The 27,663-nt window shown below is 37.7% G+C and overlaps 1 protein-coding gene across 2 annotated transcripts in view; it reads left to right on the forward strand.

Annotated features, from left to right (window-relative positions):
• The window catches only part of GLCE (glucuronic acid epimerase), a 101,196-nt gene extending 73,861 nt beyond the window's left edge, over positions 1-27,335 (forward strand). For both annotated transcript variants that reach the window (XM_036243956.1, XM_036243947.1), the window contains exons 2-4: positions 14,520-15,115; positions 17,580-17,825; positions 23,666-27,335. In XM_036243956.1, the coding sequence (XP_036099849.1) occupies positions 14,533-15,115; positions 17,580-17,825; positions 23,666-24,690 (1,854 nt within the window). In that variant the 5' untranslated portion in view covers positions 14,520-14,532 and the 3' untranslated portion in view covers positions 24,691-27,335. The remainder of the gene's footprint in view (positions 1-14,519; positions 15,116-17,579; positions 17,826-23,665) is intronic.
• Positions 27,336-27,663: the final 328 nt, after the last annotated feature.

Below are 27,663 nucleotides of genomic sequence, written 5' to 3' on the forward strand. Positions count from 1 at the left end.
TCATTTGAGAGCAGGGATCATACATAAACATTTTATATTTTTCTTGGGCCAGATCTTAGGCTAAACTATATACTTAGGAATACCAAGTAAAACAACTTACTGAATTTAGTCTGTTCACTAGCTCATTGTCATAGCGGGTGCTATAGAAATTGATGAGGGTTTTCCTTTTTTTACTTTATTAATTTAATGTTTTTGTGTAAACAGAGTTTCTTCTATTAGTATGGAAGGGTGGTTGATATGGTACTAATCAATGTCTGTACTTCACTGCTTAAAATAATTTAACAAATGTTTTAATAATTTAAAACATTTTACATTATGTCATTGCATTTTTTAAAACTGTAATTGATTTGATGGTCAACTGGCACACTACGATTTTCCTACAAAACTGTGTCAGGTAGAAGGTCCAGTAGGCTTAGAATATGAATTACCAAGTTAAAGAAGGCATAAATAAATGAAAATATATCCATTTCATGGATTGGAAGACTTAATATTAAGATATTAAGTGGTCTACAGATTTTAAGACAGTCCCTATCAGAATTTTACTATCTTTTTTCAGAAATAGAAAAACCCACCCTAAAATTCATATGAAATCTTAAGGGACCCTCCCCAAATAGCCAAAGCAGACTTTAAAAAGAAGAACGAAACTAGAAGACTGATATTTCTCATTTTAAAACTTACCACTATAAAGCTACAGTAATCAAAATAGTGTGGTATTATCATAATGACAGGCGTATAGGTGAATGGATTAGAATAGAGAGCCCAGAAATAAACACTGACAAAAATGGTCAAATGATTTGTGACGAGTACCAAGACCATTCAGTGGGGAAAGGAAAATCTTTTTCAACAAATGTTGCTGGGACAACTGGATATCCACATCCAAAAGAATTATGTTGGACCCATCTCTCACACCACATGCAAAAATTAACTCAGAATTGGATTGAAGACCTAAATGTAAGACCTCAAACTATAAAATTCTTAGAAGAAAACATTGAACAAAAACTTCACATTAGAGACTTCCCGTCAAGATGGCAGCGTAGGTAAATGTGGTATCGCGTCCTCCCACAACCACATCAAAGTTACAACTAAACTACAGAAAAACCATCATTCAAAACCACCTGAAATCGGGCTGAATGGAAGTCCTACAACTACGGAATTAAAGCAGCAGCCACATCCAGACTGGTAGGAGGGGCGGCGGTGGCGGTGCGCCAGTGCACCGGGCTGGTCCCACACCCACGTGTGGTGGATAAAAATCAGGAGGCTCCCGCGGCTGGGAAGGTCCTTCCTGAGGACTGAGGGGGTCCCTGTCCCACACCAGGTGCCCCGCTCAGGGTTCCAGTGCCAGGAAGAGAATCCCCATAACTTCTGGCTGGAAAAACCAGCGGGAACTGAGGCTCAGGGAAGCTGAAGCGGCTGGAGCCCCAGGCAGCTCCTTCAAGGGCCCACGTGCGAATTTATCGGACTCTTTCCCTCTAAGCTTGGAGGGGAGGCAGTCGAGGGGCACCAGAGTCATACAGGGAAGAACTGAGCTGTTTGGCACTGGAGCGAGGGCAGGAGAGGGGGCTTTCTCCGGGACAGACGTGCTGTCACAGGCCTTTGTTCCTTTGGTGAGCCCTTCCCTGGGGCGGCAGACAGCCACCATATCTGGGACTCCAGCAACCTTGCTCACACTGGTAGCCCCGCCCTGCTGACTCCCTGAGGCCCCGCCCCACCCACCCAAGCTGTTGCCAGTTGCTTAACCATAGGATTGGCCTGTCTTGAATCCTGCTTCAGGTTTTTCCTAAATTCTTTCAAATGAGCAGCATCTGGTCTCAGCTAGCCCCATACCTCTTGTTAAGTAATACACTGAAACAGACACAGGGAGGCAGCCAAAATGAGGAGACAAAGAAACAGGTCCCAAATGAAAGAACAGAACAAAACCCCAGGAGGAGAACTAAGCAAAATGGAGATAAGCAACCTAACAGATGCTGAGTTCAAAATACTGCTTATAAGGATGTTCAGTGAACTTAGTGAGAACCTCAGTGAACTTAGTGAGAACCTCAGTGAACTTAGTGAGGGCCTCAAGAGCATAAAAAAGGACCAGTCAGAATCATGGATGCACAGTTAGAATTGAAGGAGGCATTAACTGAAATAAAGAATAATTTACACAGCTTCAATAATAGAGTACGTAAATCCAAGGAGCAAACCATCGATTTGGAATATAAGGAAGCAAAAAAATGCCCAATCAGAACAGCAAAAAGAAAAAAGAATTCATAAAAATGAGGATAGTGTAAGGAGCCTCTGGGACAACTTCAAGCATGCCAACATTCGCATCTTGGGGGTGCCAGAAGGAGAAGAGCGAGAACAAGAAATCGAAAACCTGTTTGAAACAATAATGGCAGAAAACTTTCCTAACTGGTGAAGGAAACAGACATACAAGTCCAGGAAGCACAGAGAGTCCCAAGCAAGATGAACCCCAAGAGGCCCACACCAAGACACATCATCATCAAAATGCAAAAGGTTCAGGACAAAGAGAGAATCTTAAAAGCAGCAAGAGAAAGGCAGATAGTTACCTACAAGGGAGTTCCCATTAGGCTGTCAGCTGATTTCTCAAAAGAAACTTTGCAGGCCAGAAGGGAGTGGCAAGAAATATTCAGAGTGATGAAAAGCAAGAACCTACAACTAAGATTACTCTATCCTGCAAAGTTGTCATTTAGAATCAATGGCCATATAAAGACTTTACCAGACAAGAAAAAGTTAAAGGAGTTCATCACCACCAAACCGGTATTATATGAAATGACGAATGGTCTTTTTGAAGAAAAAGATAAAATATATGAACAAACAAAATGGCAATGAACACATATCTATCAATGATGGAATCTACAAACAAAATGAACAGGTAGAACAGAAACATCCTCATAGATACAGAGAACATTTTGTTGGTTGCCAGTTGGGAGGGGGGTTGGGGGAATGGGTGAAAAAGATGAAGAGATTAAGAAATACAAATTCGCCCTGGCCGGTTTGGCTCAGCGGTTGGAGTGCCGGCCTGCAGTACAGAGAGACCCGGGTTCGCTTCCCGCTAAGGGCACGTACCTTGGTTGCAGTTTGTCCCCGGCCCTGGTTGGTCGTGCGGGTGGCAGCCACTCGAGGTGTCCCTTCACGTCAATGTTTCTCTCTCTCTTCCTCTCTCTCCCTCCCGCTCTATCTGAACAAAAAATGGAAGAATGTCCTCGGGTGAGGATAAAAAAAATAAAAAAAAAGAAAGAAATACAAATTCATTGTTAGACTGACAAACCTCAAAGGAAAAGGGGTTGGGGGGGTGGGAAGAAATAAACCAAAGAACTTTTATGCATAACCAATGGACACAGACAATAGTGTGGGAAAAGGCGGGAGGGGGGCAGGAGTGGGGAGGAAGGGGTCAATGGGGGAAAAATGTGGAACATCTGTAATACATTTTACATTCAACAATAAAGATTTTTTTTAAAAAAAAACAACTTCACATTAGATGGGCAATAATTTCTTGAATATGACACCAAAGGCATGGACAACAAAAGAAAAAATAGATAAATTAGACTTCATGAAAATTAAAATTTGTGTATCAAAGGACAATATCAACAGTGAAAAAGCAACCCACAGAATGGGAGAACATATTTGCCAGTCAGTTATCTAATAAAGGATTAATATTTGGAATATATAGAGAACTCCTAAAACTCAATAACAACAACAACAACAACAAAACGAGCCCAATTCAAAAATGGGCAAAGGTCTCGATTAGACATTTCTCCAAAGAAGATATGCAATGGCCAATAAGCACATGAAAAGGTGCCCAACATCACTAATCATTAGGAAAATGCAAATCATAACCACAGTGAGATGCTACCCCATATACATAATTATACATAAATATAATTTTAATTATAATATACATAATACTATTAAAAAACAAACAGAAAATATAAGCATTGGCGAGGATGTGGCGAAATGGGAGCCCTGTGCACTTTTTTGGTGGGAATATGGTACAGGCATTGTGGAATACAGAATAGTGGTTCCTGCCCTGGCCGGTTTGGCTCAGCGGTTAGAGCGTCAGCCTCCGGACCAGAGAGTCCCGGGTTCAGCTCCCTCTAAGGGCACGTACCTCGGTTGCAGTTTATCCTCAGCCTGGTTGGGGTTGTGTGGGTGGCGACCACTCTATGTGTCTCTCTCTCTCTATCTGAAGATAAATGAAAAATGTCCTCGGATAAGGATAAAAAAAAACCAAACCAGAATGGTTCCTCAAAAACGTAAAGATAGAATTACCATATGATCCGGCAATTCTACTTCTGGGTATATATCCAAAAGAATTGAAAATGTTGGTCTCAAAAAGATATTTGTACACCCATGTTTATAGAAATATTATTCTCAATAGCCAAGAGACAGAAGCAACCCACGTATTCATCAATTGATAAATAAATAAGCAAAATGTGGTGTGTACATACAATTGAGTATTAATCAGCCTTAAAAAAGAAGGAAAGTCTGGCATGTGCTACAATATGGATTAAACTTGATGTCATTATACTAAGTGAAATAGGCCAATCACAAAAAGATAAATACTATGTGATTTCACTTAGATACTTAATGTAGTCAGAATCATAAACGAAGAGAGTAGATTGGTGGTTGCCATGGGCTGGTAGTGTGTGAGGAATAGGGAGTTATTGTTTAATGTTTAATGAATTTCAGTTTTACAAGATGAAGAGAGTTATGGAGATAAATGCTAGTGATGGTAGCACAACATTGTGAATATTTAATGCCACTTAATTGTACACTTAAAATGGTTAAGATGATATATTTTATATTATGTGTATTTTATCACAATGTGTTTTTTTTAACTGGGGCGGGGGGGGGGGAGAAAGTGAGCTTCCACACTCTGTGGAGTAATAGGAGATAATAGGTCTCAGCTTTCCTTGCAGATAAAGCACAGTACCACCAGTGTACCTTCCCCCAACTATCCAGTTCTATTTTGAGTGTTTATTATACAATTAACATATTCTTTATTAGATGGGTCTCCTTTATTTCTATAGTTTGAAGTTTTTCATTTTTGTTTTGTTTTCCTTTTGTGGCAATGGATATGAGAATTGCAGAGAAAGTAACACTATTGGGTTAAGTTACTTCAAAGCAGATTTGTTTTGAGTAACTGAGCAGATAAATTTGAGCTTTGATGTCACAGACAATTTTTATTCTGAGGGTAATTATAGGCAATCTATATCCAAGATTATATATTCTTGCCAGAAATTAAACTAAATAGGAAAAAAAAGTTAAAACTATATTCTGGGTTGTGGTTTTTTGGTTTGATTTTGTTTTTTGGCATTGAAATAGAAATATTTTTATCTTAAGACTTATACTTTTTTACACCCTAACTTGTTATACTAATGCTAGTTATTCTTGTATATACTGCTACCTTGGGATTTTTAGAACACCAACACATTATTTTAAAACCTCAAATTATCATGGACTGATGAAATTGTTATGCTCCATTTCTATCTCTTGAGAAAAGTTTTGCTTCAACAAGGTACCCTGTAACATCATAATAATTATTAGTAGAAATGAAACTTTGTAATGTATTTGTAAATTGTTGCTGGGTTTGTGGGTTCAGTGGGGATCCTATTTTCAAGGACTTAATTATTCTAATCCACCTGGAGACACAGGTTGCTTTATTGGACTGTATATATATACTTAAATATTCATAATTATGACTCATTTCTACTCATATTATTATGGCATGTAGTTACACTGTTGAATTTGAAGAAAATTTAAAAATACTAATAAATCTTTAGAATACTAGATAACTTTTCCTAAAATCATATTTTGTCTTTGCAAGCTGTTGATCCAAGGTCAGAATTCAACTTTGTCTAGAAAAATAAGACCTGTAAATGTTTGAGTCCAGTTCACAGTTGTAACCTGTTATAAATTAGAATATGTCCTGAGGAAGGGTACTATTCAGCTTCAGAAATTATATATATATATATATATATATATGCTCAAAGATACCCTGTGACATGTCAGAACACAAGGTTTGGAGTCAGTAAAAATCTCAAGTGAACTATCAAGTAATCTTGTGACCTAGGCTAAATTACTTAACATCACGTAGCCTCAGTTTTATCATCTGTAAAATAGGAGAAATACAGTTTTTAATCAGGTTTAAATTCTCATTTATCTTGTCTTTGTCCCTGTCCTTTTCTTTAGTGAAGCTCTTATGGGCTATTATACCTTAGTCTCTTCATCTCTAAAATGTAAATAATGTAATATCCCATATACTCTCTGCTCAATTTCTTTGGGATGATCACCTCGAAATATAACCTTATTTGATGCATTGTAAGCCACTTATATCAAATATTATTTTAACTTTTGTTATTTTAAAAAATGGACTAGCAAAATTACCTTCTCAGTTTGTCCTTTATTGTGAGTAATTGCTGGAGAACACTGCTTATTTACATTACTGCAAGAGGCCTAACCACCAGAAATATTAGGCGGTATTCCTTTGAGTTAGAGCTATCACAGAATGCTTAACCATTTGACTGTGTAATTTAAATCTTGGTCTATCAAACAGTAAGCAGATGGAACATTACTAAGAGCCATAATTAAATTGTAAATCTATTTTAAAGAGCTGGCCGATATACATACAACATCCCAATCCATATTCTGTTGTATCCATTATGTTCATTTTTATTTGGATTATGGTTTCAGAATACCCAAATATGGGAAAGTAAGCAAAGTTGTCCATTTCAAATGTTTGTTATTTTTAAAAATTGCATACTTAACATTGTTCATTCATTCATCAAACCTATATTGACTGCCTACTGTGAACCAGGCACATTTCTAGCCACTGGACATATAGGAGAAACAAAATCCCAGTCCTCGTGGAATTTAGATTCTAGTGGATTGGAGATGGCTAATAATTGAAATATGTATACATAATATCAAGTGGTGATAAATGCTAGGGAGAAAAATAAAGCTGAGTAAGGACCTAGAAAATGGCGGGATGAGAACTAGTTTAGACTGGGTGGTCAGAAAAGGTCTCTTTGATATATTGACCCTTAAGCAGGGACCTGAAGAAGTAAGGGAGCAAGCCAGTGGATATTTGGGGAAACAGTACCAGGGAGAGGAAATAGCAATGCAAATAATTAGTTGTTGATCTTCTAGTCATTCCACTTTGAAGCTTTCCTCAAAGCCTTAAAAAGTTAAGGGAGGCCCTAGCCGGTTTGGCTCAGCGGTTAGAGTGTCGGCCTGCAGTCCAGAGAGACCCGGGTTCAGTTCCCGCTAAGGGCATGTACCTTGGTCGCAGTTTGTCCCCGGCCCTGGTTAGGTCATGTGGGTGGCAGCCACTCGATGTGTCCCTTTTACGTCGATGTTTCTCTCTCTCTCTCTCTCTCTCTCTGTCTCTCTCCCTCCCTCCCTTCCTCCCTTCCTCCCTTCCACACTATATGAACAAAAAAAAAAAGGGAAAATGTCCTTGGGTGAGGATTAAAAAAAAAAAAGTTAAGGGAGAGTGTTCCGGGCTTCTTCCTTTGTGTTTCATTCCAAATTTATGTAACTTTTTTACAGTTTTTGGCTCATAACATTATTTTCTCTATATATATAGTCAGTTTGATTATCTGTTGAGTAACTACTATTCTTTTTATTTACTTGGTACCAAAGAATTATAACAACTGTAAATTGTTAGATGTATAAATCAATAAAAGAATGAACAAGCAAGCCTTGGTCTACATTATTCAGGGGAAAGAAAGAACCAGTAATTTTTTTTAGTTAAATCTTTTGCAAATTTATTTAGAGGTTGTTCTTAACTGAAATATTACCTTCATATTTTAAAAAATTCATGGTGATATTCACAGTTTTAACGTTTACTGAATTACTCTAATGGTTATTTGAAATATTCAGTTAAGAAAATGAATTTGAGCCTTGGCTGGTTTTCTCAGTGGTTAGAGCATCAGCCCATAGACCAAAGGGTCACGGGTTTGATTCCCGCTCAAGGGCACAAACCTGGGTTGCAGGTTTGGTCCCAGCCCAGTAGGGCCCTGTAGGAGGCAACCATTCGATGTGTCTCTCACATCAGTGTTTCTCTTTCTTTCCCTCCCTCCCTTCCACTATATCTAAAAATCATTAGAAAAATATCCTCGGGTGAGGATTTAAAAAAAAATTTTTTTTAATGAAAATAAATTTGAAAAGTTATCACAAAAGAGTTCTTTGAATTGCAGATTGTTTTAGAAGAGAACAATTCACTCTTCCAAAGAAAAACTAAGTTATATTTTGCTTTTCCTAATCTATTTCTATTTCTGCAAAGTTTTTCCAGTTTCTTTACTCTCTTACTGAATTTTTTTTAGATCGCCAAAGTTACTAAAATCAATTTTTATTGCATTATGTTTCTAATAAAATAAATCTTTAGGGTCAGCAATAGATGAGGTTTCAAGATTTTTGAATTTATGGGGTTTTTTTTACTTTTTTTGTAACTTGAAAGGTTAATCTAGTTCATGGATATGGCAAAAGCTTTTAAGTAAGTAGGAAGCTTATCACCACTCAGCAGAAAATCCTCATTTTAGCTCTTAAAATTACTGTCATTTATACTTAGCAAAATATCAGTGCCGTCTACTTTTTAAAACTTTAAATTTTCTATGTTCAGTTTTCTACAATTTGAGCAACATTATAATAAAATGTTCACATTTACCTTCAGATAAGTTTGATTCGGTAGTTAATACCGTATGCCAATACTCAGGGTTTTCTTTCTTTCTCTCCACCCTCATTCTATCTCCCTGATCTCTCTCCCTGCCCCTAAAAATGTCAGTTCCTATTTTGAAAACTAAATACTCATAGACATTTTTTTTATTAATTTATTTTTGTTACAAATGTTTCTCCTTTTTTCCCCCATTGACACCCTCCTTCGGATCCTGTGCTCCCCGCCCCCACCATTGTTGTCTGTGTCCATTGGTTATGCATATATTCATATAAGTTCTTTGGTTTATCTCTTCCTTCTGTCTTGCCCCCCCTCCTCTGAGGTTTGTCAGTCTGTACCCAACTTCTATGTCTCTGGGTCTATTTTGTTCATCAGCTTATTTTGTTCATTATATTCCACAAATAAGCGAGATCATGTGGTACTTGTCTTTCTCTGACTGGCTTATATCACTTAGCATAATACTCTCCAGATCCCTCCATGTCATCTCAAAGGATAAGAGGTCTTTCTTACAGCTGCATAGTATTCCATTGTGTATATGTACCACAGCTTTTTTATCCACTTATCTATTGATGGACACTTGGGCTGTTTCCAGATCTTAGCAATTGTAAATAGTGCTGCTATGCATATAAGGGTACATATAATCTTTCTGATTGGTGTTTCAGACTCTCATAGACATTTTTAACTTAAAATTTACATTTATTTCTTTCAATATTTTAACAAAATTGACTTAGACATTTTTAATTTTCAATTTTTACGGCAAATATAATCATGAAAATGAGAAAATAAATACCTGTATATGCATTTTTTACTAAAATGAGATTATACTATATTGCTGTTTTATAACCTCCTTTTTAAGTTAACAACTTCCATATGTTCTTCCATCTTTCCTTCGTATCAAGTCCATAGTCAAATTTCCCAGAATAGGACAAATTTTCACATCTGGTTGTTACATCCCTTACATCTCATTTTTAAAATAAAATCTAGTCCAGCCGGTGTGGTTTAGTGGTTGAGCATGGACCCATGCATGCACCAAGAGGTCACTGGTTTGATTCCAGGTCAGGACACATGCCCATGTTGTGGGCCCGATTCCCAGTGGGGAACATGCAGGAGGTGGCCAATCAATGTTCTCGCTCATAGATGTTTCTCTCTTTTTCTCTCCCTCTCACTTCCTCTCTCTCTAAAATCAATAAAGGGAAAAGAAAATCTAATCCAGTTCCCTTTTTCTTTTTATACCACTAATTTATTGAGGAGACAGGGCCAGCTCCCCTGCAGGATGTCTTACCGTCTAAATGTATCTGCTCCCACACTTAACGTCTTACTCTATACCTTACATTTCCTGTTAAGGAAATGTAAGGTATCTTACGGCCTGAGAGATTTAAGTTAAACATTTTTGGTTGTACTGTGTGATAGGTTATGTATTCTTTTTTTTAATTCATCAAGAGACATAGTATCTCATAGAATAGAACAGACTGATAGCTGTTGTGGGGGAGGTGGTGGAGGCCGGGTGAGATTGGTGAGGGTGTTAAACAAAGACTCATGGACACAAACAACAGGAGGTGATCACCAGAGGGAAAGGGAAGTGGGTGAGGTAGAAGAGTGTAAAGAGGGAATAAATGTGATGGAAGGAGATTCAATTTGGGGTAGTAAACACACAATACAATATACAGATGATGTAATGTAAAATTGTATACCTGAAACATGCATAATTTTATTAACCAAGGTCACCTCAATAAATTCAGTTTTTAAAAAAGAGAGACAGTAACTGGATGAGTCACCATTAATGAGACTGAATTTGATCACTGAATTAGGGTAATGATGCTTCACTGCAGAGTTCCATCTGTTTCTCCTTGTGACTAGAAAATAATATATTTGGTGTTATGTTGCACAGTATGAATCTCCAAGTCCCTATCAAACATATACCTGACTATAATACTTGCCTAAATCAGTAATTTCATGAAGAATCCCATAATGCTAATTTACTGATTTTAAAACAAACAGCAACTTTTTTCTACATTATTAGCCACAGTTTTCTGTAAAATATAACTTTTTAACATCTGAGGCTGTTGGTTTGTTCTCCTGAAAAGGTCAGATAGGTAAATTCTTTCACCAACTCAGAAGATGGTATAAGTTTTTTCCCTGGCTTTCTCCATTTTTATTATCATTATAAACTCATGGATTTTTATTGGTTCAGTGTGCTTCAATTAATGTCAGTTTTAATTCTCACAATTCTGACCTTTCACACTGATTCCTGTCCTGTGTTTTTTTGGTCTGATCTTTTGTTGTTGTTGTTAATTATGAAAACATTTGAACATAAACAAAAGTATAGAGAAAAATATAGTGAACCTCCAGGGTATCTTTCAGCTTCAGTAATTATCAGTATATTTTCAATCTTTTATTTGTCCTCTTCTACTTTTCTGATCCCCTGGATTATGATTCCATTGATATTTGAAAGTATTCTTGTTTATTGTCTTGGCAAGGCCCCAGACCTAAAATCATCCATTTCTCTAAAAAGCTCTGATTGTTTTGAATAAGGAACAGTATCATAAAATCTCAGCATAAAAGTTATTGAAAGTTTTTAATTTTTATTTATTTATTTATTTATTTTACTTTCACCTCATGTGCCTCACATAATGGTAGCCTAGTTCTCATAAGCAGGGTTACATACTCTCATTTGAGTCATGGAGAATAGGCACTTCTCAAAGATGGGACAATAAGCTTTATATTTCTGTTTTAATTGGTCTAAATGTGAGATATAGCTGACAAATGGTTAAAAATTTTTGGTAGATAAGTGTTTTTAATAAAGGACTTTTAATAAAATAAACACCATTTTGTGTTATCAGTTTACCTGTACTACAACATAAGGAAATCCTCAATTTATAAACGTATGCCTTCTGAAGATTTGCTTATACCATATTTTGGTTTTCTTGTGTTTGTTTTAGCATTCAACACATTTTCTCATACTAATAATGCAGATCATAAAAGGTTATTGGATTCTAACTCTTAAAATCTGTATGATTTCCAAGATTAAACCCTTATCTTTGCTTCCTTTTCCTACAGATGCCCCACTGAAATAAAATGTATAGAAATAAGAATGAAGAAGCCAATAACAATAGGAAGACTACCCAAGAGTGATAATTGAACAGATTTTTCTGGATCTCTTTTCAAGTACTAAAAGACACAAGTGTACCCCTCTTCTCACCTCCCCATACCTCTCTCATCCCTGCACTTGGACTACAGATAGCTGGCATGAACCCAGGCAAAACATCAGACAGGTTTTCTTTAGAGAAATTTGGAAAAGCTAAGGCTTCTTGAGTACAAGTTATATCCCCAGAACAAAAGAAAAGGCCATCTTTATTCTGGCATTTAGAGGGCCTTCTGGCTCTCCACCTACACACCCTTAAAGGAACACTGTATACCTAGCCCACACAGAGCCCCCTCAGGAGAGCCATCTAGCCAAAAAACAGACCATCTTGACAGTAACAGAGAAAATCTATGTTGGCTAATGAGTCATTTAGGCCTAAATATGAATGAGTAACCAGAGATCACCGTGCATGTGAGGAAAACTAATGGCATGAAGGAGAGACTAAAATAATGAGAAAAATGCCACTGGAGAAAATAGAACTAACCAGAGAGAACTTTACATAAAAGGAACTCTAATATACTGGGAGCTGCAAGGAGATACTATATCCATTAAATAAGAATAAGAGGACACAAGTTTTCAGATTGAAAGGACACACCAAGTACTGAAATAGTGACTCAGATATCATACTGTAACACAGTCTCACGAACCTGCAGAATCCCTAGGATAAGAGATTCAGAGAAAAGTCGTGTACAAAGTAATGGGTATCAGTCTGAAGTCAAACCTCTCATCAGTAACCTTTAACACTTTAAGACAGTGAAATATTGCCTACAACATTTGGAAATTGCAACCAGGGATTCTATATCCTGCCAAACTATTAATCAAAGGTGAGAGCAGAATAAAGTTGTTTTCAGCCAGGCAAGGACTCAAAATTTACCTTCTCTTGGAATTAAAAGAAATTAATGGATTACACATTCACCATCAACCTTCTTGAAAAACAAATTTATTGTGTAATTTTTCATTAAACGTTTTCATTTTGACTTTGGTTTTTTTTTTAAATCTCATTGGTGTTGAAAGGGTTTATTGAGAGGAAAAGGGGAAAGAGAATTGCAAACAATAAAATAAGTAATTGTGCATTTACACCACAAAATAAATTACAGAGCTACTATTGCAAACAGCAATGTGACTATTCCCCTTACTCTCAGCAGGCTGAAATATTCTATATATTGCACATAAATAACCTATAATTTTTCATATTTCTTAATGACCCCAGCAGCAGGCAACCCGGGACCGCTTACATGTAATCACAACTGGCTGGTATACCATATGGCCAACAGGGACAACAGCATCAAATTCTTCTCCCATCATGGCTAGAATGACATCATCTGACTTATATTTAAAGGCATCATTCTGACTGCTGTGTTGAAAATAGACTTGGGGGTAGAATAGTAGAGCAAGGATAGAAACATGGAGACCAGTTTGGACATCATTGCTGTATTCCAAGAGAAAGAAGACAGTGGCTCTGATGTAGTGGTAACAGAAAAGAAGTCAGATTCTGCGCATAATTTGAAGGCAGAGCCAATAGGATTCCCTGACTGATTGGATATGGGGTGAGCAAGAAAGGAGTCAAGATTTCTGGCCTGAGCAGTAAGAAATGAGGAACAGGTTGAGGGGAAAGATGAGTTAAATTTTGGGTGTTATATTTCAGAAGTCCTTTTGACCTCAAAGGAAAGATGTCAATTACTTCTTGGATTGGAACTTAGATATATGTGTCTGCAGTTCTGAAGAAAGGACTGACCTGGAGATAGAACTTTGGGAATATATAAACTGTATGTAAAGCTATGAGATTGGGTGAAATCACCTAGGAGTAAATAGAGATAAAGAGGTATGAGGACTGGGACCCTGTAGCATTCCCAACATTTGAGGTTCAGGGAGATGAGAAGGAATGATCAAAAATGACTGAGGAGAAACAGCTAGTGGGGTATAAGGAGAACCAAGATAGAGTGGTGCCCTAGAAACTATGGGAAGAAAGCATTTCAACAAGGAGTCATTGACTATTTTATACTGATCAAGTAGGATAAGCACTAAAAATTTGCCAACATGGCAATGTTGGTATTTACCTTAACAAGACCTATTATGTTTTTTTAAGCAGCCACTACGTTGTTAAGACAGAAATACGTATTAAGTTGTTTAGACCTAACTGCTTAATGAATGGAACTATTAGATATTTCTTTGGGCCTATGGGCTTTGTGAAAAAAATTAAGCCCAGCTGGTGTGGCCCACTGATTGAGCGTCAACCCATGCACCAAGAGGTCGCTGGTTTGATTCCCAGTCAGGGCACATGCCCAGGTTGTGGGCCCGATCCCCAGTGTGGGTAATGCAGGAGGTGATCAGTTGATGTTTTCTCTCATCGATGTTTCTATCTTCCTCTCCCTCTCCCTTTCTCTCTCTCTAAAACCAATAAAGAAAAAAAAATTTTTGTTTTTTAAATTACTAAGATACAAATGGCGCCACAAACAGAGAAAGTTTGGGAATCTCTGCTTTAGAGGATTGCACCAAGTGAGCATTTTAAGAGGGGAAAACACCTCTTGCCTTTTCTTTGTCTCTGCTGAAAAGTTTGAGTTCGTAATTTTAAATCTGGTTAGATTACATGCAATTAATAAAATTTTTCTAATGTAGTTATTCAGCATAAAAAAATAAAACCTTATCTTGTGAAATGTCAGTAGTATATCTTTGCATGAATTTTTCTTCTTGACTCCATAGGTATGGTCTGAATATGCGTTGCTTGGCAGCTCGGGTCAACTATAAGACTTTGATTGTTATCTGCGCATTCTTCACCTTGGTCACAGTACTTCTGTGGAATAAGTGTTCCAGCGACAAAGCAATCCAGTTTCCTCGGCACTTGAGTAGTGGCTTCAGAGTGGATGGATTAGAGAAAAGAGCAGCAGCATCTGAGAGTAACAACTATGTGAACCATCTGGTCAAACAGTCAGAGGAGGCATTTCCTCCGGAACAACAGAAAGCGCCTCCTGTCGCTGGGGTCTTCGATAGCAATGGGGGGAGCAAGGTGTTAGGACTCAAATATGAAGAAATTGACTGTCTCATAAATGATGACCACACAATTAAAGGGAGACGAGAAGGGAATGAAATCTTTCTTCCATTCTCTTGGGTAGAGAAATACTTTGATGTTTATGGAAAGATGGTTCAGTATGATGGCTATGATCGGTTTGAATTCTCTCATAGCTATTCCAAAGTCTATGCACAAAGAGCTCCTTATCACCCTGATGGTGTGTTTATGTCCTTTGAAGGCTACAATGTGGAAGTCCGAGACAGAGTCAAGTGCATAAGTGGGGTTGAAGGTTGGTATCTCTCTGCTCCACTGCATTTTTCTGTCCTGATTGTGTTGAGGAATAAGGAACTATAGGTGTTAATTATATAGTTAGTACATACATCAAGAGACCTTTCATCACCCTGACTTAGCAGGGAGGAACGATTTATTCTGAACCTAGGGCAACTTTTCTAGATGGTGTGATTTAAGGGCTACAATAAGATCATACCTGATCAAATAGGATTCTTCCATTAACCTGCCTCAGAATCTAAAATTCTCACCAGTAAGGCCAAGGCACAGGTTCGCCAGAAATTTTGTGTTTATGCAGTTGCTATTCTATGAGAGGAGATGGGAAAGGGACAGAGACCATTCATTGTGCCCATCAATGTCCCAATACAGTCTTCTTACCCAATTAGCCAGGTGTCATCTCTGGTTGGAGATTTAAAGTCCTCAGAACTAGACAATACATGCACACCATTTTCTCTGAACTTATTCTGAACTCCTGTAGTCTATTACATAATGTCTTTCAAACTTGGAACAGTGGGGGTTCCTTGTGAGTTTATTAGTGTACAATTTGAAGTTTGTATTTCAAACCTACGATTGATCAGAAAGCCAAATTGAATTTGACTTTTCATTTACTTATGATTTATTAATTTTAGAAGTTTCCAGTTCTATTTACTAAACTTAGGGATTTTATTTTCTGTTCCTTTCATGCTTAAAAGTCATTTGCCACATCATGATCAGCTGTTCCTCTGTATTCTCTCTAATAGTTTTATGGTTTTGTTATTTTACATTGAGCTTTTTTAGTTCAGCTAAATTGGTTAATATTTTGGTAAATGGTAAAAAGTTAGGGTCTGTTTTAAGACTCTTTTTCCTAACATGTATTGAGTGACCTCCTCCTTTCCCCACTGATTCATGATGTAAGCTTTATCATCATACTAACATATTTGAATACCAGAGTATGTTTCTGGCCCACTATTCCATTGATCAGTCTATCAGTTCTTATGCCAGTTGTACATTACTGTAGTTGTCACCCATCTTTAATGAGATTGTATAAGCCTTCTTTTTATTAGATGAAAATAATTCTGTTTGAATTTTGGAAAAAAACAAAATCCCACCTTGGAGAAGGAATTACAGAAGTTAAAAAGCTTATGTGTAGCCTCGGTTTCTTCAACTCTGTGGCCCCTAATTTGTTAAACTGTGTTGAAACTACATCAAAACACATAGTGTTTCATAGGTTCCCAGTTTCTGCTGGAACTGGAACTACATACAGATAGAGTTTATCTCTCAACACATACACCATGATGCAACAATATAATAGTCTGCACAATGTGGTGTGATTGTATTTCCCATGTAGGTAATTACTAAAATAAATACTGACACCAAACATTTAAATGTTTTCCTTAGATACCCTGGCTGGTATGGCTCAGTTGGTAGAGCATTGTCCCATGCACCAAAAGATAACCAGTCAAGTCCCAGTCAGGTCACATGCCCAAGTTGCAGGAGGCAACTGATCAATGTTTCTCTCTCCCTCTTCCTTCCTTTCTCTCTCTCAAAAAAAAAAAAAAAATTAATAAAAACATATATTTTTTTAAATAAAGGTTTTCCTTAGAACTTTATAAGAGTTAATCCATTAATGAATTATTTCAAGAATCTATATTTAAACATACAACTTTAATTCATTTAAAAAAATACTCCTTGTTCCCAAGAATTACATTTTGACATGAAGTAGATGAAAAAGATTCTCAAGTTTGTTTATACTTTAAGTTGCCTAATCATAACTGGGCCCTTAAGCAAATGCTTAACCATCAGATTATATACTTATGAGACTACATCTTGACCATTGGAGGGAGAGATAAGTATGTAATTAACTTGATTGTTAAGTATAAATATTTAAGAAAATTTCAGGATGATACTCTAAGAGTAGCGGTTCTCTACCTGTGTGTGGGTCGTGACCCCTTTGGGGGTCGAACAACCCTTTCAGAAGGGTCACCTAAGACATAACAGTAGCAAAGTTAGTTATGAAGTAGCAACGAAAATAATTTTATGGTTGGGGGTCACCACAGCATGAGGAACTGTATTAAAGGGTCGTGGCATCAGAAAGGTTGAGAACCACTGCTCTAGAGTAAAACTGGTAACATTATCTATATGTATTTCAATTGTGCAGAACTTGAATGCATGAAACAGGATTATGAAACATGACACCTGTAGCTGTGAGCAAAGTAACACACATAAAAAAATCAGTCTAAAAGATAACCTACAACATGGCATTGCTGTGTCAATAAATAATGAGAGTGAATAAACATTTAATTTTGTTTTTCATATCTGGTTAATTTGGTACTATTTTTTAGTAAGTATCAAAGCAGTATAATAAGAAAGCTCAAAATTTGCTGATAACTTTATATCCCCAGAAGTAAAATAGTGAAGAGTAATGTTCAGAACAAACTTATAAATGTCTGGACATGGTTTATTTATTTTATTTCTCTATTTTACAGGTGTACCTTTATCTACACAATGGGGACCTCAAGGCTATTTCTACCCAATCCAAATTGCACAGTATGGGTTAAGTCATTACAGCAAGAATCTAACTGAGAAACCTCCTCACATAGAGGTATATGAAACAGCAGAAGATAGGGACAAAACCAGCAAGCCCAATGACTGGATCGTGCCAAAGGGCTGCTTTATGGCCAGTGTGGCTGATAAGTCTAGATTCACCAATGTTAAACAGTTCATTGCCCCAGGTAAGTGACATATTATGTGTCTGCTAATTTTATGTTGATTTATAACATCTGATAGTCTCTCAAAATTGTTTTGTTTTTTGTTTTAAAAAACACATTAGCAGACCTTTTATATTACATATATAAAGAAACAAATGCTGTCACTCAAGTGAAATCTCTAAAAAAGGAAGAGCTAAAAATTCAAGGATATAAGAGGCATATTTGCTGGGTGAAGAGCCAAGCTCTAGGTTGAATATTAAGCTCCAGGTTGCTGCATGGTGTGCATCGCCTTCCAGGGGTCTGTGTCCCACCAGAATGTAGTCCCTTCGTTCATTTCAGTACAGTATTTGTTCTTTAACTTTTAAACTATTTTGCATTAAGGTAGAAATTTGCCTTTATAGAAAGAGTCATCCTTTCCTTTGCCTGTTTTAACCAGTAACTTTTAATTTGTTTCAAGATAAGACAGCATTACCAACTAGGCCTGCTTCCCATATTGAATTTTGTTAATGTACTAGATTGTCTCAAATTTCATATAAAACCATTTCATTAATAAAATCAAATTAACTTTATGCAACATTTCCCCTTTTACTAAGACAGTCTCATTAATTAGGATGTAATGCATTTTTCTTCACTAATCAATATCCATGAGAATTAATGAGTCCATTACTTAAAAAGACAATGAAATAATTTTAGTTAGCACCTCAGACTTAAATTCTCTATGGGGAAATGTTGTCAAGAACAGAACTCATTTCTCCCTCCCTCCAACCTTGCAGTCAGTAAATAGAAAGAGAGAAAAGGTTATAAGACCTCGTCTGTATTCTCTCCTTGTCCTTTATTGATGACTGTGTAATTCACAGACCTTGAAAGCCACAATACAAATCTACTCATTCTGGATGGCCTTAAGTAATGGATTTATGAGTGCTTAATGCAGTGCAAATAATGGGTGACCTTTCAGTTTTATTCTATGACTAGAACTTCTTTTCTCCTATGGCATTCTGTGATATTCCAGCACATAGAACATCTCTGCTTATTGTAAAACAGCAAGCTTGGCTGAGTAAGAAAGTACATGAAAATGTTTAAGAATATTTAGCTTGTGATACCTAAGAAGTTATATTTATTGCAGCAGGAAATGATTGGACTAAACAAAAGATATTTTGTTTGGGGTGCACCAAAGGCTCTTATTTTTGCACTAATGACAAAATGTTGTTTGGATTATGGTGGAAAACAGCAGCCTTGATTGTGATCTCAAGTGCTGGGAAGTTTTCCAGAACAATCTTTTGCACTCCATCCTATTTTAGAGCAATAGATTTCATGGTACACTTTTGGGTGCCCTAGGAAATACAAAGGATAAGGTCCCCTTATACAAAGTGAGGGACCCTCACTTTAGCCCTTCTTTCTCCAGCCGGTAGCTGGCTATGAAACTACTTCCGCAGGTGGTTTTGAGCATGTGAAGAAAACTCTGTAACAGAAACTCTGCAAGTAAGGCACAAGCTACTGACAGTTGGAACTCCCTGTTGGTGGGAGTGTGCTAGCTGAGATAGAGGGCTTGTGTTGATACCCTGGGTGTGCCTGGTGTTGCACTCTATACAAGTGTTGGAGGGAGAGTGAGTTGGAGTTACATGGGAGCTATCACTCAGAGCAAGAGGAAGAAACCCCAGAGGTGAGTCTGTTTAAGGTGTTAGTACAAGAGATGAGGCTTTTTAAAGGATGTAGACCTTGTGGGAGATAAATTCAGAGAATCACTGCTGAGGAGAAGTTAGGACTTGTACATAAAAGCGTAGGCCTAAGTGAGATGAGGCTCTGAGGGACCGAGGCCTGAATACTGTTAGCCTTTTCTTGTTTTTTTTTTTTTAGCCTTGAATTTTTTTTTCCCTAAAAGGGACAAAATCATCTAGAAGAATAATAACATGGATCTGCAGTATAAATTTTAATTGTTTTATTTGTTGAATAATGTTTTATTCCTTTTCCTGATTTAAAAATGGAATAAACTGAAACTTTATACCTATCCTACTCTATTAAATTAAATTAGCTTTTTCTTTCCCAAAGCACTGTCTTTACTCCATTTCTATGATTTCACTTGTCCCTCTCTCTGTAGCCCTTCTTGCTCAGGCTTCTTGGGAGCTTCTCTTCTCCATGACCCTTCCCTCCCAGTGCCCCTGCAGGTTCAGAGCAGGGCCTCTTCTCATTCCACCTAGTGAACCTGTTGAGTAAATGAATGAGTCATAACAGTTTGTGTCATATCTGAAAACACTGGTTTAAAGACTACTCTTAAATGATTAGCATTCTTTGGTGCCTGAAGTACATGTACACATATACTAAAAATAAACACTTGCTTGAGACTCCTGGGAATTAACTGCTCAGAGAAAGGAGGGGTTGTGAATTTCACATTTTCTATTAGTAGATTCAACATACTATGGTTGCCACACTGTGGTCACTTTCGTTTTCTACCATTCAGATCCTTCTTTTTTTTATCCTCATTCGAGGACATTTTTCCATTTTTTGTTCAGGTAGAATGGGAGGGGGAGAGAGAGAGAGAGAGAGAGAGAGAGAAACATCGACGTGAAAGGGACACATCGAGTGGCTACCATCCGTACGACCAACCAGGGCTGGGGACAAACTGCAACCGAGGTACGTGCCCTTAGCGGGAACCGAACCCGGGTCTCTCTGTACCACAGGCCGACGCTTCAACCGCTGAGCCAAACTGGCCAGGGCCCATTCAGATCCTTCTGAGTGATGTTGACAGGTTGTTTAACCCCTCCGTACATGTCTAAAATATAATTAAAAGAACTATTTCATAAAATTGTTGTGAAGATTATGACTGTCAGTAGATTGACTTAAATTGGGGATTGTGACTCCTCTGTCACTTCTGCTATGTGGTGCTGTTAGGCTTTAAGAAAATTACGAGTGGTTTTCTAAAAGGTTACATCCCATGACATCATTCATTATGAATTCTTTGAACTAATCTGTTATATTGAGATATAAGGTGATGGATTGAACCATATCATTTCATTGGATTTGTATATATAAAGTGATGACCAGAATATAATTCTGGGAGAAAAATGGGTATTTCTTTAGCTTCCTCCCATTTGGACTTCTAAAGATTGTTACCCATTTTGGTGAAGATGGATGTCATAATTAATACTCTTTTATGATTAATGAAGCATTACCCTAAGAATGAAAAAATAAGTAACACTCAGTAGTCTTCTTTGTTGAATATTATTTAATCTTGAGTGATTCATAAGTCAGCAGAATCCTGTGGTGTTTCAGCGATGTACCAAGCATCAGATTCCATTTTTACTATTAATGCAGAGACATGCTAGCTAAGAGACAGATTGCATGTTGACATTTTCCCAGATTAAGTAGATTTTTACTGTATTAGAAGTATACTTCAGAAATCACTTTTTTTTAAATCACTCAGCATGCATAAGTCTATCAAGATATTCTCATTTTTAGTACAGTTTTCATAATTGCCTATCAAATGAAGAAATTAAGACTCCTGGGTCAGTTATATCCACACTGGTAAAGTCCAATGTTGGGAGAGTTAACCATCAACTCAACATGCTAATACTCTCCAAATTAATCACACTGTATACATTATACACTGTCATCACATATCTTTACATTTCTAATTTTTGCTCCTGGTGACACTAAAGATTTCCTCAAGGACTCCTCAAAGCAGATCTGATTCTATGGCTATATTTAAGAAAAATAACTCTTGCACTGATTATTCTCATGAGAATTCCACTTCCAGTATCATTTCTTTTTCACAGTCTTTGAACTTGGGTTCAGGAATCTTGGTTTCTAGTCCCTACTCCACCACTGATTAGCATTTAGCTTTAGACAAACGCTATTAACCTTGCAAAATTTCCATATCTTCATCTTTAAAATAGAATTGGTCATTTCTGCTCTGTCAGCCTCAGTAGATTATTGTAAGGATCAAATGAGATAATACATGGAATGTGTTTTGATAATTTGAGCTCTATAAAGATCAACATATTTACATTTACTTTTAATATTATAAAATTTGTACAAGCCTAGTGTGGCTCAGTGAATTGAGCATCATCCCATAGACTGAGGTCCTGGTTCGATTCCTGGTTAGGGCACATGCCTGGGTTTCAGGCTTGATCCCCAGTAGGGGATGTGCAAGAGGGAGCCTACCGATATTTCTCTCATCAATGTTTTTATCTCTCTCACCCTTCCTTTCTCTCTAAAAAAATCAATAAAAATTTTTTTTAAAATTTGTGCAACAATTTTGTTGTTTTTCTTGTTCTTGGTGCTGCTGAAGTCTAATTTAATGTGCTCAGTTTCTTTGCATGGTAGCTCTAGCCCAGCAGTCTACAGAAGTCATCTTTCTGGGAATCAGCCATCATTGCAAGAAAAATTTCCTGTTTGATAATTTGCCAGATTAAACAGCTTTTACTGTTTTATCAGCTTCTGAAGCCAGTGTGACTTCAGAATAATAATCATCATCATCACTATTTAACATGTGAAGAAACTGAGACTCAAAGAGGTATATTTATTGAACATCTCAAAGCTAGTAAGTGGTAGAATAAGAATTCATACGAGCCCTGGCCGGTTTGGCTCAGCGGTTAGAGCGTCGGCCTGCGGTCCAGAGAGACCCGGGTTCGGTTCCCGCTAAGGGCACGTACCTCGGTTGCAGTTTGTCCCCGGCCCTGGTCGGTCGTGCGGGTGGCAGCCACTCGATGTGTCCCTTTCACGTCGATGTTTCTCTCTCTCTCTCTGTTCCTCTCTCTGCCTCCCACTCTACCTGAACAAAAAATGGAAAAATGTCCTCGGGTGAGGATAAAAAAAAAAAAAAAAAAGAATTCATACGAGGCTTTTTTTGTTTTTAACTCCAAAGTCTGTGCTTCTCCCTCTCCCTCCCTGAATGTCCCTCACTTTTCCTTGACTATATCAGCTACAATTCCATCAAATATCTGAAAACAAACATCATTTTTAATATCAAATAGTGAGTGATTGAGAGCATGTATTGTGGAACCAGACTAGACAACCTGGGTTTAGCTGTCTTTTGGTTATTTTTTTCTTTTTGCAGAATAGGTGTACTAGAATAGTCACTGATTATTATTCAACTGGCATTTGATCTAAAAAAAAAAGGCAGTGTGGCTCAGTGCACCAAGAGGTCGCCGGTTTGATTCCCGGTCAGGGCACATGTGCAGGTTGTGGGCCCGATCCCCAGTGAGGGGCATGCAGGAGGCAGCCAGTCTCGATGTTCTCTCTCATCAATGTTTCTATCTCTCCCTCTCCCTTTCTCTCTCTAAAATCAATAAAGAAAAAAATATTAATAAAAAATTAAAAATAAAGGTAATTTGATCAACAATACCTTAACTGTTGCTCTTAAACCTCTAGTGTTAACCACAGGCCAAAAGATAGCTTTAGCCTGATGCTCACAAGCCATCGTGAATTCACCAATTCTGTCATTTGTGATTAATTTAATAAAAATAATGATCTAGCCCTGGCCGGTTTGGCTCAGCGGTTAGAGCGTCCGCCTGCGGTCCGGAGAGACCCAGGTTCGGTTCCCGCTAAGGGCATGTACCTCGGTTGCAGTTTGTCCCCGGCCCTGGTTGGTCGTGTGGGTGGCAGCCACTCGATGTGTCCCTTTCACATCGATGTTTCCCTCTCTCTCTCTTCCTCTCTCTCCCTCCCACTCTGTCTGTACAAAAAATGGAAAAATGTCCTCGAATGAGGACAAAAAAAAAAATGAAAAAAAATAATAATAATGATCTAACACAAAATATTGAAGTATTATGTGGTCAGTGGTTGTCAAGGATGAATTGCAGTTAACTTTTAAATACAAAGAGGTTTTATTCTAATCAGTCTTTGTTGGTATATTTTATTCCCTACAGAGACCAGTGAAGGTGTATCTTTGCAACTGGGGAACACAAAAGATTTTATTATTTCCTTTGACCTCAAGTTCTTGACAAATGGAAGTGTGTCCGTGGTTCTAGAGACTACAGAAAAGAATCAGCTCTTCACTGTGCATTATGTCTCAAATACCCAGCTAATTGCTTTTAAAGAAAGAGACATTTATTATGGCATTGGGCCCAGAACTTCATGGAGCACGGTTACCAGGGACCTGGTCACTGACCTCAGGAAAGGAGTAGGCCTTTCCAACACAAAAGCTGTCAAGCCAACCAAAATAATGCCCAAGAAGGTGATTAGATTGATTGCAAAAGGGAAAGGATTCCTTGATAACATCACTATCTCGACCACAGCCCACATGGCTGCATTCTTCGCTGCCAGCGATTGGCTGGTAAGGAACCAGGATGAGAAAGGTGGCTGGCCAATTATGGTAACCCGGAAGTTAGGGGAAGGGTTCAAGTCTTTAGAGCCAGGGTGGTACTCTGCCATGGCCCAAGGGCAAGCCATTTCTACATTAGTCAGGGCCTATCTACTAACAAAAGACCATATATTCCTCAATTCAGCTTTAAGGGCAACAGCCCCTTACAAGTTTCTATCAGAGCAACATGGAGTTAAAGCTGTGTTTATGAATAAACATGACTGGTATGAAGAGTATCCAACCACACCTAGCTCTTTTGTTTTAAATGGCTTTATGTATTCTTTAATTGGGCTGTATGACTTAAAAGAAACGGCAGGAGAAAAACTCGGGAAAGAAGCAAGGTCCCTGTATGAGCATGGCATGGAATCCCTTAAAGCCATGCTCCCCTTATACGACACTGGCTCAGGAACCATCTACGACCTCCGGCACTTCATGCTTGGCATCGCCCCCAACCTGGCGCGCTGGGACTATCACACCACCCACATCAATCAGCTGCAGCTCCTCAGCACCATTGATGAGTCCCCAATCTTCAAAGAATTTGTCAAGAGGTGGAAAAGCTACCTTAAAGGCAGCAGGGCAAAGCACAACTAGAGCTCACAACCAAAACCATACTTCAGCCTCTGCTGTACACAGAACTGCAGGCCCTGTTTCAGCAGCACACAGCACATGTTAAAAGGCCGTAGACTGGGTTTTTGTGGATGACATCAAAGTGACGAATGCTCCTTAAAACCAGTCTTCCGAGAGAGTGGCATTCCACGGGTGGGTGCTTAGAATTGCCGGTGGCGTTTAGAGCAGGAAAGGGCTTAGTCAGTAGGCTGAACAAAGACGTTTAACCTTGCCTTGCATCACCCTGTACAGTCCACAGGTAGCCCGGTCCCTCTCGGTTTGGGAAAATGAGTGGTGAGTAGCTGTTACTGGCCAACTGTCTATCACTTACCTGAAAACTTAGTATGGGGTGCTTTTAAAATGTGACTATTTATGTTTATGTTGAAAGCAGACTTAAAAATATAATGTGCTGTAATACAGTAAATATATACTTGTAGCCTGAATAGTGGACTGTGTACAACTTTTTTAAATGATGTGGTGTTTTTTTCTATAGATTAACTTCTTGGGGGCAAATGAGCATTTGTTGCTTTTGTTCAACTTGTTATATATGGAGAATATTTTGAATTTATGATTTTTTTGATGTGTAAATTAAAAACACAGTCAGTGTTCAGGCTTCACAGTCATGTCATGTAAGCACAACTAAAATGAAACGTGTTGACTGCACAAGAAATTAACAAAAATGTTATCTGTTTTATGAAACTTGATCTACAATCAGTAAAAGTTTGATAATCAGTCTATCCCTCCCCTATTCCCATTGTAATGATTTCTTTTGTGACTATCTAGAATTTTCTATTTCATTTCAGACTACACATAAGAGTTTTTTCTATTGGGGGGCATTTTGGGGACATTATTTGGGAAATTTTATTATAAACCTAAATTTGAGAGGGAGCTATTGATTTTTAGGATTTTCCCCCCTTAAAGGAAAATACTAGGTCAGATATTACAAGAATCACAGCAGGTGTTTTTCCTACTTAGATCATTCTTGGTCATCAACTTTTCAAACCATTTAATCTGCACATCATTGTTTTTCCTTTGCATTTTAATTTTAAATTATTTCAGCTAGTGGATAGAAGAGATGCTACTGCATTGTTTTACCTGTATAATCAGACTTTATTTGGCATGTATATCTCACCATACCCCACTGTACCTATGCCTATAGGTTTCTTAGCCCACATACCCTGGGCAGTGTCTGCTGTAGGGCTTCAAGCGTCAGGTCAGAACCAAAGGAGGTTGATTTTGCTGTCTTCTGTGTTAGTGTATGACAATACACTGAATCAGTACTATAACTTAAATTGGGACTATGAGACCCTACACTTTCAGGGGTCACACACAAACAGTTCAGTTTGTCTATGACCTATATTAAATGCACACCACAACTCTTATTTTGCCCTCAACAAAACAATTGTGGATTATTAGGTTTCCCCACAGCTTTTGACCTTTGTAGTTCTTATACATGAGATGTCTCAATAAAAACATCTGGATGCCTTCGTTTTTAATTGCAGTACTCAAAAATAAACTTTCTCCAATCTGGTGACCCTTTTTATGTCATCATATTTGTTATTATTTTAGAACAGTCCGGACTTCTGCCTTGTGTTGGCATACTGGTACTTCAGATTAAGGAAATCAATGAAAACAGTATGGTTCTGCTCCTGTGACAAATATCAGTGCCTTAACAATGTGTCTGTCCTTTTCCACTGATAAAGGAAAGGCATTTTGACCTAGAAATGGCATTGCTATTTCATTGCCGTTGGTCTCACACTGCCTTCCACATTGCAACAGCAACTTGATTTTTCTTGTGATCCCAGAATTTTGTAAGAGAGTGAATTAACCTGTAGCAGCACCATCGGTATAAACCAGTGGTTCTCAAACTTTAGGATGTCTCAGAACCACCTGGGAACTTACTGAAATACAATTTCAGATATTCCGTAAACTGCCTGTGAACCATGGTGAACTGCATTTTAACAGGCACTCAGGTGAGTGCCGCAGGTGAGCTGGGGGCAATCATGGAGGAACACTGCCCAAGACCATCCATCCCATTTTTGTTCCTAAACACGTATTGAGTTTTCTAGAGTTTTAAATCATGTAAAATGTTTACTTATTCTGAGCATAGAGAGAATGAGGAAGGTGTTTTAAAGTTTTATTTTGTTTCTTTAAATTTGTCTTTGTTTCAAGATTTGTGGGTATTAGTTTACACTTATCTTGAGTTAGCTTTGGTGTTAAATTAAATCTGTTGCCACTTCAGTTTTTAAACCAGCCAAAAGTTTCAGATAAAGGTCAAGTTTGACCCTTTAGCAGTTACTGTACATAAAGGCTTCATCCAAAAACCATCCAGTGTATGTAAGCAAAGACAAAAATGACACACAAGCACAACTCTCGAGATGTGGCGGTTCTTTTCCTTTGTTGGTGTGCAAACTTCACTGAAAGCTGCTATCTGCATCCTCCTTGTAATTGTTTTTCTTGTTTTTCCTCCATTGTACATGTGGGTTATATACCATGTGTCAAATATGCAATAAAGTGTTTACTGGATGCCCTTCTGAAGGGTAGTCCTTTGTAAAGCTGTACAGACTTTGCAGTTTAAGCACAATGTGCACATGTTAGTTTTATATACAGCAAAACTTGATTTTTTGCAGATGGAAAGGTATTTTGTTTCTATACAAAGTAAATGGATTGTTTGTGCTTAATGTAAAGCTGCTTTATAAAATTGTAAAATAAAGTTTTTATCTTAAAAGGAATATTTCTCTTTCTTCTCTCATTATTCTAAGACTGTTTGATCCCAGCAAGCAGATTACTGACCATCATTTTCTGATCAGTCTGTGACAACTACTCAGGCAACTGTTCATTAAAAGGTGTAGCAGGCCCTTTAAGACAGTGTGGGGAGGCGTATATCACATGGGCCTTAACCAGGAGGTTTAGTCTATTGGGGGTACACAGTGTCCACAAAAAAAGTTTCAGAAAAAT

Source organism: Molossus molossus, unplaced genomic scaffold (assembly GCF_014108415.1).
Source record: "Molossus molossus isolate mMolMol1 unplaced genomic scaffold, mMolMol1.p scaffold_m16_p_1, whole genome shotgun sequence".
Classification (NCBI taxonomy): Eukaryota; Metazoa; Chordata; class Mammalia; order Chiroptera; family Molossidae; genus Molossus; species Molossus molossus.